The sequence below is a fragment of the Channa argus genome, chromosome 19 (genome assembly GCF_033026475.1).
Source record: "Channa argus isolate prfri chromosome 19, Channa argus male v1.0, whole genome shotgun sequence".
In the NCBI taxonomy this organism is placed as follows: Eukaryota; Metazoa; Chordata; class Actinopteri; order Anabantiformes; family Channidae; genus Channa; species Channa argus.
In genome coordinates this window covers 19,453,792-19,469,913 of record NC_090215.1, presented here as the reverse complement: position 1 = coordinate 19,469,913, position 16,122 = coordinate 19,453,792, and the positions used below count along the sequence as shown (strand labels likewise).

Sequence of the window (16,122 nt, the reverse complement as noted above, 5' to 3'; positions counted from 1 at the left end):
GTTACTGTTTAAACAGACCGTCCTGTTGGTGTTAGGGTTGGAGGACTTGCTGAAACTGGCTGTTTCAATGAGTCTGGATGATTTAGGTGTGTGATTTTGTTGCTTCCCCACCAACTGCTCCTGGTTACTTCACTATGTCTCATCAGAGACAGAAGCCGTTTCCCGGAGGTCACACCGGTAACTGGTGACACCCTGGTATCCAGGGCTTCCTTATCTGTGACTTTCTTTTCAGCACATTAGCTGATGACTAAAGCTGAGTAAATGAACACACAAAGCCCAGTCTCTTGATTGTTTAAGATAAAATGTTTCATGCAGCTAATAGAAACCAGAGAAAAGCAAACTGCAACTGTGCAGTGAGTGCGTTTCAGGTTTCAGCAGGTGTTGAACTGCCTCTGTTGCCTGTCTGCGATATAGCACATTGCAGATGGTCCACAGCCCGGACGAAAACAGCTCTGCACTTCGAAACGCCCCCCCCCCCCTGACATTTGAAGGTGCTGCAGAAGAAACACCGACTCTCACGGGGGGAGTCTCCTTTGTGTACTTGTGTGTGTGGGTGTGTGTGACTTTGCCAATCACAACCAACTCCACCCATTCAGAGGGTGTGTGTGTCTGTTTGAGGAGCGACCGTACCCTGCCCACAGTGCCTTGTGTCTGATGAAATGTGTGTGCTGCCTATTCTCTAAATAACCTGTTGATCCAGTCAAGCTAACACTCGGCCCGGGAAGCAGCAGGCTTCACTTCTCTTTCTTGCTCCTCATTGGACTAGATTTCATCTGGACTGGAGCTGCAGCTGAGGCACTGTGAGTATCTGGTTCTTGTTATTTCTCCGCTTTGACACAGACTTCAGGAATGGAATGAGCAGTCAGTAAGAAGTTAACTTTACTAGATTTTAAGGGTTGTTCCTGATGATCACACACTAATAATAATAATAATAATAATAATAATAATAAGGCATAAAGTTATTTACAAATTGACGTTGCATTAGATTTGGGCGCTAAAACAATTTTAACAGATAGTTTTAACAGATCTCTGTCAGCTTCACTGCTGACATCAGCTCTAACTCATTCACAATCAGCTGCTCAGACACACACTTTAATCACCCAGGTCCATGCTATAAACCTGTGGGGCTACGGAGGTCGAGCGGATCGTTGATTAGCTGTAAATAACGAGGACGAAACATTATGATAATGGGACAGAGCTCCAGCAGCTTGTTTTGCAGGGTGTAACTTACACTTATTACAATGTCGGAAAACATTTTTCACTGGTTCCTTGCTACTTTTTGCCCCTTTCATGTGAAGCTTGAAGAGTTAGTGTCTTGATAAATCAAACGTATTAACGCAGTTGAAGGTGCTAAAACAAGAGCGGCAGTGTTATTCTTCACCATGTGCTACTTGGTCTAAGGTCTCCATTTTTATTCATCACACTTTCTTAGGCTGGCTTGTATGAATTAGCCTCAGCAGTCAGGCTGACCGCGTGCTCGATCTGCTCTTTCTTACACTCTAAGAGGAGCTTGTCTTCATCCGTGATGCAGGAAAAACCTTTAACGTGTGAAGGCAGTGATGCAACAGCTCCACCCGGCAAACGTCACAACACTAAAGCAGAATTTCATTCAAATCAGAGTGTCAGTGTGTTCACGCTCCAGTGAACTTCCCTCTAAGACTGACTGTTATCAGCTGCATGACACCTCACACTTCCTGGTGCTCTTTGAAATACAGTACTAAGTTCACTGGTGTTTGTTTTGGAGGGTTAACATAGTGATGAGAGTTATTTTTACGGTTGGATACCACATGTATCACATCTTCTTTTTTTTTTTTTACTTATCAACTCTGATATAGAGATAAAAAAGAAAGGAGATAAAATAAAGAATTGACAGAGAAGAAAGGAGCTTGTGTTGGATGAAAGTCTGCGGGGCTCAAACTGCCAATTTCACTTTCATTTCAAACCTTTTTCTGAGATTGGAGACTAAAATCAGGCAGATTTTCCTCCTGATTTCTCCTCCAAATAGCATGTTCTGTCATGTTCTGTCATTGGGAATGCCTCTAATTATGCCTCTTTTTTTTTTTCCCCTTACATGTGTGTGTGGGGGTGTGCTTGTCGACACACCACCCAGAGAGATCCAAGGAAAAAAATCTGCTGGAAGGAAAAACAGAGAAAGAGAGAGAGAGAAAACCCCGGACTAGAGTCACTACAGTGGTGGACTCATGGACTGAAGACCTGCCGGTGTGATTTTCTGCTTCACTGGAGTCTGTGTGCATCTTAAATGTGTGCAGCTGAAAGAAAACCATGTCAGCGATACACACCTGGGTTTGTTTCCTGCTCTGGATCAGCTTTTCCACACAGCACAAAACCCCAGGTAAGACACAAACGTCTCTTTGTCCAGCAGCCTCAACTGACCCGTTCACGGGCTTCAGGAGGCTGAAAGTTTTCCTTGCAGTTTCTGCACACAGACAAAGATCAGAACGGAAAGAAAGTCTGTGAATCCTTAAGTTGCAGCATATGAATTTCTGCCATAGGGAACTGTCCAGTGTTCAGCAGCCAGAGGCTTAGTCAGACTTTTTCCCGAGTTAAACTCTGACATCAGGTATGAACTCAGCATGGAAGAATTCACAGACCGCACCAAATGAATGAGCAGCTGAAAGTGGAGGGAAACCTCGTCTAGTCTTGTTTTTACAGCCCAGGCCACGATTCCTACCAGCTGAGACCACATGTGATGTGACACGTCTCTGCAGGGACGAGTTAGTGTGTCAGCAGGCAAACAAACTCCTCGCTGCTTCAGCAGCAGATTTCGTTCGTTTCCATGTCGTTTATCTCTGTCCTTTCATGTGACACACAAAGGCATCTGTTCAAAATGCACCTTTTTGTCAATAGGCACCAAAATAGCACCTGCTGTCTCTTACAGAGGCACTAAAATAGCAGCTGATGTAACACGATCTCTTGTCCTATACTATCAAACATGCTGCAGCCGTTTGGTCAGACAGGAAAGAACCATGGTTGGATTTGGGTTAAAATAACAGCTTCCGTAATGTGCTGGTTCTCATGGTAACGGTAACAACATCCAGGGACGTGCATTGTGCTGCAAACACTGTGCAGAGACTTCTAACACTGTAGGATGAAGCACATTCTCCTCACAATTGAACTTAAGTACAGCACTTCAGTTCAGTAAATGTACTTAATGACTCTCCACCACTGTCATTATGCAAAGGGTGCAACGTCTGTCGCAGTATAACTTGTTAGGCAGCATCTCCATCTGCTCATAAGGACCAGGAAGTGTGGCTAAAAGCCTCGGAGAAAGTTGTACTGCTCTAAATGAAGTACACCATGGAATCAGGAACCCTCGGACTAAGCCGAGAATTCTCCAGGTGTAAGTGAGGAAGGACACACTCGGACCTGCAGGCATCATATTGACATAGTCAGTGGACAGTTTGACAATTTTAATGTCCATCAACACTTTCTTAAGCAAATCAAACTGAGACTTTGATTGTCAAGCTGCAGAGCAGTAATGGATGGTTTGTGAAAAAAATGGTTTTATAGATTAAATTACCTTTAAGGGCAAAACCTCGTCACCGGTTTGTCATGGTGGGACAGTAAGAGGAGGAGGAGCAGGAGGAGCAGGAGGGTTGTAGTTACTACATGGTGTCACCTTTGAACACTTACAGTTAATGGCATCTTACAGAATTTACATTTATGCTTTAAAGGCTCGTTTCCGGATTTTCTTTACTCTGTCTCCACCTACTGCTGAGCAGGCAGTGCTCCGTGACCTTTTAGGGTTTTTTCCAGCTGGAAATGAGGCTGAAGACTAAAGGTCCCAGTGAGGGTGACAGCTTTTAAGAGCAGCTGTTGGCCTCAAGGTCAGGACTGAACCTTCATGCCCACATCTCCAACACCGGTCTGAAGTCTAGTTGTTTGGCAGTAGAACAAGGCTTTTCACCTTTCATGACTGACGTGTCTGATAGGGCTGAACTTTCCTAACGTTTGTGATAATGTGCTCAGTATCTCATCCAAACAACCAAATTGAAAGGGGTGTTTTTTGTTTTTTATTAAATAATGACCTGTGTGAACCTGCTGAAACCATGTGTGCTCGGTAAATTGCACAAGCACAAGAATCTCTGCAAGAACATGAAATGCCAGATGACTGTGGAGCAAGAGTCAGTTTCCACTATATCTTCACTAAAGTAAACAGTGCTGCATTGTGCATGTGTGAGTCACAGTCCTGAGTCGCTACTCGAGCTGGGATTTGCACAAAGACGAGCAGGAATGTGGGTAACAGCTGTGAGCGTGAGCCAGCGGAGTCAGCGAGCGCAGATGTTGGGAAGGTGTTAAAGTAGGAACAATTCATCTGGTCACATAAGAAACTTTCACACACTCGCACAAACACGGGTGTGTGCACAAACAAGGGATCACACCTTTTCACCTGAGGATCTGGGTTCAAATCGGGCTCCAATGAATCACTTGACTGTAACTATTTGGACACACAGGAGGATGAGGGGGTGGACAGACTGAGTTATGAGGTGGATTTCTGAGTAAAGGTGGTTCAGGATGGTGGAATTTGGATGACAGCTTGAGATTTATTCGATAAATTTTAGCTGCACCACAGTTAGTGATGTGAACCCGGGTTCTCTGCCTTCGACAGGCAGGACTCATGCTACAAACGTGCAGCCGAATGGACAGAAAGGCCGTCGAATAAAACTGCTCGGTAGAAAATCCGGCTCACAGTCAGAAAGTCCAGACTGGCATCCAGTCCCGATAGTGAGGAGCTCTTTGAATGACAGTGAGAGACAGTGGATGAGCCGAGCGGACACCGAGGACCCGTGTCCACGCTCGGCTCCTGCTTTCTCGTGTTGCTCTGATCAGCTGATAAGGCCTTTGTTGATGTGACGTTTGATAATTACAGGCGCCTTTCTAACATGTGACTGAGGGACTGTGGGATCACATGCCAGCAGCCTGTTCTCATTCCTACAGAGTCAAAAAACGCCCTCTTTTCTTTGGCGTTACATGCTGATGCTGAAGGTACAAAAACAAACACTCGCCCTTTAATATTAGATGCCTAAAGTTTATAAAGCACAAAGTCCTCAGAGGGAGGGGGTCAGGGGGGTTGGACGGTACAACAAGACACAGGACCTTTCAGTAGGAGACGAGGGTTTGAGTTCACTGTGGACATTATGGACCCACTTATTCTAGTGAGGAGCAGCGTCGTGTGGTGCTACTCTTTTCTCATGTCCGGGTCATTTTAAACAGCCCCCTGATGACTTTGAGTTCTGGTACGAGATGTCCTGGAACGTCTAGTGTCCGGATGAGTCCTGGTTTTCCTGCTGATCAAAGGAGATTTCACAGATTTGCGTGTATGGAGGGAGGATGTGGGAGAGAAGGTTCACTTTGCTCTGACTGTGCTCTGCACCACATTCATTCTGCCTGTGATTTAATGCAGAAGTTTATTCTTTAACTGATCCAAGAACATGTTTGGTCAGTGCCAGTTTACACTTGCAGTTTACTGCAGTTGTACTCAGCCCTGTGCGTCAAGTACAAATAAACTCCTTTTTTTGAAGCAGCAAATAAAGTATTTTACTACAGTAAATATTCTACACACAGGAGACACAGGAGACACGCTCAGAACTGTAGGGACGTATATTCAGCTGCATAATACTTCTATTATAACTTTGTAGCCTTTGTCTTCACAGACACTGTTTAATATGTAGCAATACAAAGGCTGTAACTGTGTGTGAGTGTGTGTGTGTGTGTGTTAACAGTCAAAAAGGCTATTTATAACGAGAATAATATTAAAGATAAATAAAAGCCTAAAAAGGAAGCGTGGAGGACAGACGGTCGTACCGTGGAGAATAGAGTAATGTGAGTATTTTATCTGTGCAATGTAGGATTAAGCCAACAGGTCACATGAAACCACCACAAACTATCAAACTGGAAAAGTGACTCGACTTCCTGAAACCCTGACTACACCTGTGCCAGGTAGAAACAGATAGGGCTGAAAGATTCCAACAGGGTGCAAAGGCCTGCACACAAAAACTACACACTGGACCAGATAAACCAAATCCAGCTTGATTTGGCATTTGGTTTGATGCCGGATGCCCTTACTGCCACAACCCTCACATCTTACACGGGCTCGGGGCTGCGAGGACACACCTGGTGGCGTGGGATTCAAGCCCGCGACCTTCTGCATCGCAACCCAATGCTTTACCACTGAGCCGCGAGGCTTCACCTAAAAACCAAAGCAAACAAACCAAAACATGCAGTTTGGCCACGACACCAGGACACATCACAGCCCAGAACACTTTCTAGCGGCCTTGGCTGCCGGCAGCACCAGCATTTGCCAAGAAGCTGAAGCTCTCTGACGGCTGTAAAAGCATAAACTTTGTCCTATTATCTAACATTTCAGCACAACGCTGCTTTCTACAAAGCTCATGGATCCAAACAAACTACTCATTTAGTCTAAATACAAGATTCCTGCCGGCTGCAAATACACGACCTTCTGTGTCAAGAGGATACAATAAATAAGATATTAGCGCATTAAATATAAAACATGCAGCAACACATCCGGATAAACAGCGGTTAGTAACAATATAATCCAGTGTAAATATGGTTTAGGGAAATTATCAAAACAATGATAAACGCACTGAGGGATGAGTGAGAACTTGTTGGACGTGTACTTTTTAATGAGCCTCATTGCTAGAACATGTGATAAGCTACATATTTGTCATTTTTAGAGACTGATGTCTGTATTAGGAACCAAAGCGTCAGTCAGAAATAAGTTAAAAGATTATTTGTTTTGGGGCTTTAATGGAGAATTTTTGGAAAAAAGTAAAAATAAGTACCTACGTCATGTTGCAGATATTTCTTCAGCAAAACTAGTTGAGTGAGGAGGGTTTTGTTTATTATTTTTTTTTTGGCTGCCTTTCACTAAGAAAAGGATTTAATTTCCTGTTGCATTCTGTTCTCGAGTGCTCAGATAACAAAACACCTCCATCCTGGACAACCTGAGGGCAGAGCATGAAGAAATTCCCCTTTTCTCTGTGAAACACACTCACCTTAAATGCAAATCCCTGTTTCACGTTACAGCGTAATGACGGGATGCACGTCAAAGTATTAAGGTTCACGACTTTTCACTATAGTCTGGTGCCCACGTGCACACGGAAACTGTCTACCAGATGTGATTTTTAAACGTCCAGTCAGTGATAGGGTTCCTTTCCTTTAGGGTTTTAACTGAAAGAAGAGCCACAGTCTTCATTCAGTTAAAACAAATGCACGTAAACGTTTCTCTGCAATCAAATGAATCCAGTCTGAACTCACAGTGACTCACGGTGCCCTGTTGGCTTGTGTTGCCTAACGGTGGAACTTTGGGAGTTTCTCCTGACTTGGTCAACCTGCCATGACTACACATTGACTGAACGGGTCTAAACATCACTTTAAACATGAAGGACGACCACATCATTATGTTTTGTGTCGCTCGACGTGCAGCGTTGTTACCAGGTGTAAACTGTCTGCTTTCCACTGTAATGGAGACCTGGTTATGTCAAAACAGGATGCAGTGTTGAGTGGTCTGCGGAAAACTCCAACATCTGCACTGTAGCATCAGAGAAATTATGTCTTCTCGTCTCCTGCTGATCCTCAGTCTTAAACGCTTCCAGACACACTGCACTCTGACTAAAGTCTGACTAAAACAGCTCCTTCTACCACAAACTGTAGATCCCATCACTGCATCGATGCCACAAAATTTAACAGAGCAACATGTGGGTTCATCAGATGTCCATCAGCAGAGTAGACTGACTCAACCAATCATTTTTCTTCTTTTTTTAAACCCCGAGTGCACTGGATACGTGATGCTCTGGATACACGGTGAACACGAGGCCTCCTCGTTTGTCTAGAAGCAAGAACACAGTGTTGTACAACACCTACGGAGAGTTTGCATCAGTTCCTCCACTGACAGCGTTTAATTTCTAAAGATAGACTATTGTGTTCCACATCAAAGTGGGTGGATTTGTTCGGGATCGTTTTCGCTTTTGAATAGTTTCTTTCTGTGTGTGTGTGTGTGTGTGTGTGTGTGTGTCTGCCTTTCTTACACATTTAACATCCATGTTTTCCTCAGACCACAGCGACATGTTTAGCCTCCACGCCATTAAACGAGCGGCCACAGCATTAAGTCTGTAAACTGTGAGGCCATGTTTACAGATTTTATGGTGACAAAGACGCAAATGTGTCCATCTAGAGCAAAGTGCATCCTTCTTTACCCTTTATCCTTCACACTTTGTATAAAATTATTTGAGTTCCTCAAATATTTGTCAGAAAAAGTACATGACTGATGCAGTAGAATGTAAGATCGTGCAACTGCACGATAGTTGCTAGAGGCTCCACAAGCCCTGTTAGATTAAAGTAAACTGCAGGCAACTTTGTCCCACTGGTGGACGTTGTCAGATGAGGCTATAAACATGTCGTGTTGGAGTCAAAGTGTATTACTCACCGGTGTCAAGGTCACTAGTTATGCTATAGCTGCCAAATGGAATTGGTTTAAAGCGGTGCTGTATTTGCAGGGGAAACTGGGCCTCAACAGTAAATGTTTGCTTCAGGGCTGCATTCAAACCGACGTCATTGAACCTCACTGACATTCACTGAAATGGAGGCTGTTCTTTAGTTATTTAGCTGCGATGGTTATACATCAGCACAAGTGTAGAAATGCAGCAAAACATCCCGTCTTCAGTTTGTCAGTGTGCAGTAGTGAGCGTTGGTCAGTTAAATATGTAAAACATATGCAGGACTTTTACAAATTTTTTCCAGTGTTTTGTCGTGTGTGAATCTTTAAACACACTCTTCTGTTTTTCCTGTTGCAACTTCTTGGATAGTATTTCCTTGTGTTAGCAGTTCCTGCAACTCCGCCCCATCCCATCTATGCATTTTTTGAAATCCTCACACCTGTGCAATTGCCTCTGACCTGGGGCTTAGTGTCCCCCCCTCCCCATAGGAAGGGGAATTGTGAAGCAAGGATTCCTGTTGTGTTTGATACACATTTGGCAAACACCCGATCAAGACAACCAAACATACATGTGTCTTGTCAGCACGGTGTTACACCTCCCTACCCAGAGTTTGTTGCTGTTAATAAACCCCTAACCACTGTATGCAGTAGGTGGTCTACTGAACCATAACTACAGGCGAGACCACTGAATGACATGACAACAGTTAAATCCATAACACACGTCAGGTTTCTCACCTCGACTCTCCGTCTCATGTTTCAGATGTCACCGTGACGTGCTTCATTTCAGAGGAGTGTTTGCTCCCCTGCACCTTCCAGCCGGACGGCGAGGTGACCATCAAGTGGTTCAGACAGGATGTGCAGGTGTACGAGTTTAAGAAGGAAGGTGACAACACCAAGGATGACGATGAGGACGACGACGAGGACGACGATGACAGCGACAGTGACAGCGAAGAAAACGACGACGACAGCAGCGAGGAGCTCGATCAGTTAGACGAACGAATCTCCGTTTTCCCAGCCCTGGTTTCCCGCGGCAACGCCACGCTGATCCTCAGGGAGAGCAGCCTCAAGGACAGGGGCACCTACAAGTGTCACGTTAAAACATCGAACGGCGAACACCATGCGAAAGTCATCCTGAAGGTAGAAGGTGAGATCATCAGTTACAGCTAGTTACTGTAAAACTTCATGATGGGATCAAAAATATTTATTTTCCTAACAGTTAAAGGTTTGTTTCAGGTCATTTTAATGTGTCATATTTTACATTATTGATATACAACAAAACAGAGGGAAAAGGAAAAAGAACACAAGCTCAGAAAGTGTGTAGTTGGAGGAAAAGCCGCCCAGCTGGCCTCTGCTTTCGATTTCCAGTATGGGCACAGCAGGCCCACATGTCCCGAGGCAGCAACCAGCAGCTTAACCACACACTGATCTGAGTCACCCTGCTTTCATTTATGGATAAATCAGGGTTTTCCTTAAACACACAAAGACAGACGTTCACTGGCAGAAAAGAAGCGGCATCACTGAACCTTTAGGGGAACAACAGCATGTCCCTGGGGCTGTGACCTCTAGAAGGCCACATCTGAACCCTTCACACTGGGAACTTATTTGTACCCTTGTGGTAGTAACTGTACTCTAGTGGTTATATGTCATTGCTTTTTGTTTTTAATTTAGTCGGTGATAACTGCATTGTTGGCTTGATAACTGTAATTGCAGATTTTCAAATTGTACTTTAACTAAACAAATGTACTTATAAGTACCACATACAGTACCTTTGGAGAGCCAAAATGCTGGGTGTACAGTAGTTACCCTGATGTCCACATTACTTGTACCTTGGGGGACAGAAATGGACCCATACTGTTCAGTACCTTTATGTCTGAGCGTGTAGAGTAACACGAGAAAATGTCATTGTGACCTGGAAACTGTTTAACTGGTCCTTCACTCATTTAGAGGAATATTGTTTAACATAATAAGATAATGTTCAGCGGTTTATCTGACACTTCTGCTTCAGTGTGGATGTTTTCAGACACAGCCCAGTTAACTGCACTGAGCTATGAACAAGATTTGTTATTAATCCTGTGGAGCAGAAGAATCTCCTGAACTCATGTAGTTGCTGCTTCTGTTTCATTACAGTCCAAATGCAAATATTGTGCTTTACCAAAAAAAAAAATGGGACTTTTTCTTAAATGGAAGAAAAATTCACTTGGACCTTTATGTGAGACAAGAATTTAAAAAGAAAACTGTTTTTAATGTCGAGTCTTTTAGTCGTCCTGACATGAGCTCGGCCGGAGAACTCGGCTGCTTCTCCACAGAACTAATGAACTTCTAGATGTGTTGGTGGACGGTGGTTTTCCAACAGTATTTCAGAGTCCATGTGGCTACAGCTGAGGACCTGAAGGTCTAAAGGATGTTTGGTCTTTGCAGCCTTAATTTCATATAAATCCCTTTTGAATTTTATACCCAATCACCTCACCTGTTAGCAATTCATTTCAGTTACTTCGACACACACACACACACACACACACACACACACACACACAATTGGTGTATAAAACTGAATGTGAAAGTGTTTAAATTAGTTTTATCATATCAGTGCAGGGTTAGTTTGGGCCCTGACTTTAAGGATCTATGGGAAAGGTTTCAGCTTGCTGTGTGTGTGTGTGTGTGTGTGTGTGTGTGTGTGTGTGTGTGTGTGTGTGTAGCACCCATCCGAGAGTTGTCTCTGGAGCTGTCCAGGATGAGTGGCTACGACGAGATGATTTGCACCGTCCATCATGTCTTCCCGGCTCCTCGGGTAACGTGGGCGACGGAACCCCAGACCTTCGAGGACCTGCGACCCGTGACGCGCGTGCAGAGCAACCAGCAGGGGCTGTACACGGTCCACAGCCGCCTCAAGCTGCTCAACTCACAACCCAACCTCATCTACATCTGCAAAGTCACCAGTCCCTACGGTGGTCCCGCCTGGTGGGCCTCGCTCAGGGAGAGAGGTAAAGCTGATGAGTTACTGTTTAAAGTCAGCAGTTTTTGTCTCAAATTCTTGAAATGTGTCAAACGTGTGACGAAATCTTCACCGGCTTTAATCTGTGTGCGTTTGCTCCGTGCTAGAAATAAAAGGGTCTCAAGGGAAAGATCTGACCATCCCCTGCTTTGCCCCTTCTTACCTCAACAAACCCTCACTGGAGTGGAACTTCTCCGCCGGCACGGCCCACTCCCGCATTCTCACCTACGACAGCCAGTCGGGGCACAGCACGTCCGCGTCGGCCTGGGAAAAACACGTGGAGCTGGACGGCTACCGGGTCCCGTTCGGCGACGGCTCTCTGCGACTCATGGACCCCGTGAACTCGAAGCACACGGGCAGCTACACCTGCAAGTTCTCCGTGGCCCGCAACACCCACAGCGAGCGCTCTGACGTCATCATTGATGGTCCACAGGGTGGGTTCCCGAAAGACGAAGGGGTTCTGTGAGGAGTAGGTTGGTCAGAGCTGGGACTAAGATACAGAGTGTGTTTCTGTTTGTTATTGTGCTTTCTGAGCCAACAAGTTGCCGGTTCATCTCTCTGACATTTCTGACAACAACAGGCGGGAAAAAGCAGAAGCACAGAAACACGAGCACCTTCGTAATAAGTTGTTCTAAGAGCTTCGGAGCATTTTAATGAGAAAACCCATTAAAGAGTAGATTCACTCAGAGGACAAAGCAGCACATTCCTGTGATGTTGAACCATTGCTAAGCAAACAGAAACTGGAAAACTGGAAAAACAGCACCACCCATTGTTGAGTTCCATTAACTTCCTGCTACTATTAGCAGAACAGCAGTGGAAGGAAACACAGTTAGAATTTGCTCTGAATGTAGATAGAAACATGGTCTATGTCTGTGTTGTACTGCAGGTTAGTCGCAGGCAGAATGTAACAGGTTACAGTCGTTTACTCAAAAAGGGAAAAAGCAGAGATGAATATTAAAAAGAATCCTCATCTTTCTGTGGATCAAATACTGAAGTTCGTAAAACATCCCTACAGTTAAAGTCTTTATTATTAATTAGATTATTATCCATTCTTAAAAATCATGCTCAACATGAATGTAAAATCCTGATTTGCTAAGAGTGTCACAAGGGCAGAGCTCAGTATGAAACAAAGTATGAATTAATACTAAAAAAGAGAACAACAAGTAAACGTGCTGTGACGTGTATTTGTCGTGTGTTTGTTTGTGACAGTGAAAGAAGGAGGTCAAGTTAACAAACACACAAAAGATCCACAGTCTTATTGGTGGATTGCCGGTCTGGTGATTGCAGGTCTGGCTCTGGCTTTGGTGGGTTTGCTGGTCTACCTGAAGCTAAAAGGTAAAGATGGACTCATGGTTGTAAAGTTTTTGTAAAGTTATTGTACTTTGTACCACACTACACATGCTGTTTTTGACAACTTTAGCCACTGTAGCGGATTTTCACACAACAAAAATGAAAAATCCAAATGTGATTTTGTTTTTCTGTCCACTCAATTTGACAGGAAAACAACTTCTTTTCCATTTTAAAGACCGACACTCTCCATTACTTTGAAATGAGTGATTGATTTATTATTTCATTGACATTCTGTCTCCTCTTTTTCCCAGGAAACACGGGAAGCAAACCCAGAAACGACCCCAAGGACCTGACAGAGCTGAACGTAGTCACAGGTTGGTCACCAAACAAACCCATAAAAACGTCAATGAAAACATGAACCACAAGATGGAGCCAGAGAATAATTTCAATCTGCTGTAACCGTCCACACGTCACAGCTCCATGACCAAAAGTAACAAATGACATTTACTGTACTGTCATTACTGTCAAAATGTAGATGTGTTGTGTACTTCTACTTTTTGGAACTAACTTTGCTGGTATTTTATTTATTTGCTAGTATTTGAAAAATATAGTAGGATATGACGCGATGTCCTGCACTTTAGACAGTGAGACATCTTGAATACTATGAGCACCTTCGTAGAAAATACTGAGAAACACAAATAGGAGTCTGAATTTATTGCTCTGCTGGGATCTTCATTTATAAATTATGTCATCCAGAAATGATTTGTTCCACAGACGGTGCAGGAAACACCAACGTAGACGAGAGCAGGCCGTTGAATGTCCCTAGCAGCAGTAGACCTCCAGGAACTCAGGCCGACTCACAGTGAACCTGAGGACAAACAGCAACAACCACCTTGAAACCGAAGCTGAATTAACAAACGTACTAACAAAACCAGCAGCTACACACGTATAAGGGGAGAAGAGTGTGGCAGAAACACCAGCTCTAAACCTTCATTGAAGTGCCACAAACTCCTTTTGGGGTCTTTGAACTTTGCAGGACAACGGTGCATGATGCAGAACGTGCACTCGGAACCCGGACAGTGCTCCTCTGAACACCTGCACTTTTTCACAAACTCTTACTCTTAATATTTTGTTGGGACGATCCCTGCAAAGCCACCTTCCAGCACAAAAACTCTGTTTGCATCTCGACAGGAGGAACCAGGAACGGACGTTAGTGCCTTTTTCACAGTGGATGGCTGAAAGAAGTTTCTGGCCAGGTGATAGTACTCTCAGGTATATTCGTGTGCCATGTGTCATTGTGCTCGTCACTACAGGAAACAGGATAGTTGGTATAAAATATTACTAAAACTGTGATTCTCCCGTTTACGGACCTGGTGAACAAAGAGCTCGGTTCCTGAAGTGTGCGTACTTTCACGTCTTCACCCCGGTGCACAATCCCACTCACAGCTATTGAAGCTGAGGGTCAGTTACAGGACTGGTTTGATTGGTTTCTGCGATCAGTTGCTGTGGGGACAGAAAGTTCTCACAGTTCATTGTCTATCAGAAACCTTAAACCGCAAACACGGTTAATTTTTTGTAGTGAATGTGACCAGCTGACAATTAGGTTTCAATGAAGCAAATGTTTTTATTGAATCAACACATGTACTGTCGTGTACTGACTGTCTCATTGTTCTACTCCAGAGTCCTGTGTGTGCTCAGGTTAAAGCAGTAGCAGCACTTTGGTTAAAGGGCGACTTCGCCAATTTCCAACTTGTTTTCTAGGGCTTTAGTTTAGGGTGTAAATGTTCTCCGCTTCTAGCTGAAACACTCCTCCAGATGGAATCACACGGAGGAGTTCGTCATCATTAGGAGTTCAGATGATGTCATCAAGGGGAGCAGGTTGACCATGATAACATAACTGAGCAACAAGATGACATCATGTGAACTGAAGGTTACTCCAAGTGATGTCATCTGGAGGCATTTTTCAGCTAGAAGCAGAGGGATATTTTATGTACCAGCCAAACTATAAAGTAAAAAAAATCAGTGAAAGTCGTCCTTTAAGTTTGGACAGAGTGTGTGGCTGAACCTCCACAGTGTGAAGGGACTGTTACATCTTTATCCAAGACGAAGCAACGTCTGTGAGAGTGAAAACACGGCCCGCGGACAGACAGAAACACCTTGTCTGGGAACATTCTGCGACCGTGTTTAGTATCAACATGCTTCTAACTTACCACTGTGTCAATAGAAGATTTAATCTGTTTGTGATTCTGTTCCCCACAAAAATGTGCTATAAAGGAATTTAGTTCACTGCAGACTGGCACTAATTATTACAGTGGACAAAACCTGAACATCCCAGAACATACGCGACACTTAAGGGTGTTAGTGTTTCCAGGAAATGGTCTCGTGGAACATAAATGATCAGATGATAGTGGCGTGAACTCACGGACTTTGTTTTACACAGATTACTTTTTAACTCGCTGTCACTCACTGACAAGAAATTCAGGCAGTTTCTTTTTTTTCTGTAAACTCCCACACTGTGCTGTAACTGAGTTTTCCTGCTTCTCAAATGTGTCATAGTTAATATTAAATCTGATTAATCACCAAGCTTCTTCGTGTGTTTGCTTCTAATCTACAGGCAGTAAATACATCTAATACACCTAAAGTTGTTTTTGGCTCTTTGTTGTTTTGTGTCAATGTTTGACCTTTGTACCCAAGTCCAGCTTTATCCCGGGACTCAGTGTGTGATAAGTGTGTGATAGGATCCCTCCACCTTTATGAATCGATACTGTGTCACGTGGGAACACAGGACAAGATCCCATGTGGCTTCCTGCTCAATTTAAAAATCAGAAAAACCTTGAGAAATGATTATTATTATTTTTTTTTATTTCATTATCAAAATAACCCAGAGTGGTGCTGGTGGCTCAATGGGTAGAGCATCAGGTTCGAATGTAGAAGGCCGCAGGATTGAATCCCCCCCCACCAGGTGCGGCCCCGCCCAGCTATCAAGGGCCACCTTGGTGCCGTTCCCAGGTGTAGCTCCCAGGTGAGTATTTTTTACAGCACCTCAATGCAACATTTTGCAATGTTAGGTTGAGTGTGTTATCAACAGTTTCTGGCAGAGCCGGTTCTTGGCATAGGGTCACCAAGGGTGTCGCCCGCTGGAGGGGGCGCTGCCCAGGACAGGGCTGACCCTCCTTTCCAGGTGGTTCAGTCTTATTTATTTAATTTTATTTTATTTTTCTTGAGGTCTAAAAAACTACACTGTCAACAGATTTTTATCCAGAAGGTACAAAGACGACCTGTTACCATAATGTTGAGTCTTTGGATGTGTTCAGGGGGGTTTTGGAGGTGGAGCAGGTTGTCTACAAACTGCAGGGGCAGCGGT

General features: G+C 44.1%; 1 protein-coding gene across 1 annotated transcript; it reads left to right on the top strand.

Moving 5' to 3' along the window:
* Positions 1–637: 637 nt before the first annotated feature.
* Positions 638–15,341, top strand: LOC137104338 (CD276 antigen-like). Its single transcript, XM_067485330.1, has 8 exons — positions 638–800; positions 2,111–2,353; positions 9,237–9,620; positions 11,173–11,457; positions 11,576–11,902; positions 12,678–12,803; positions 13,070–13,132; positions 13,533–15,341. Exons 2-8 carry the CDS (start codon positions 2,284–2,286, stop codon positions 13,622–13,624), a joined length of 1,347 nt encoding a protein of 448 aa, XP_067341431.1. The 5' UTR covers positions 638–800; positions 2,111–2,283; the 3' UTR covers positions 13,625–15,341.
* The last annotated feature ends 781 nt before the right edge of the window (positions 15,342–16,122 follow it).

Bases quoted from the DNA above. Each gene is read 5' to 3' on its own strand.
- LOC137104338 (XM_067485330.1), top strand. From the start codon at position 2,284: ATGTCAGCGATACACACCTGGGTTTGTTTCCTGCTCTGGATCAGCTTT. The intron at 9,621-11,172 runs GTGAGATCATCA...GTGTGTGTGTAG, and splicing joins AGTCATCCTGAAGGTAGAAG to CACCCATCCGAGAGTTGTCT. The intron at 12,804-13,069 runs GTAAAGATGGAC...TCTTTTTCCCAG, and splicing joins GGTCTACCTGAAGCTAAAAG to GAAACACGGGAAGCAAACCC.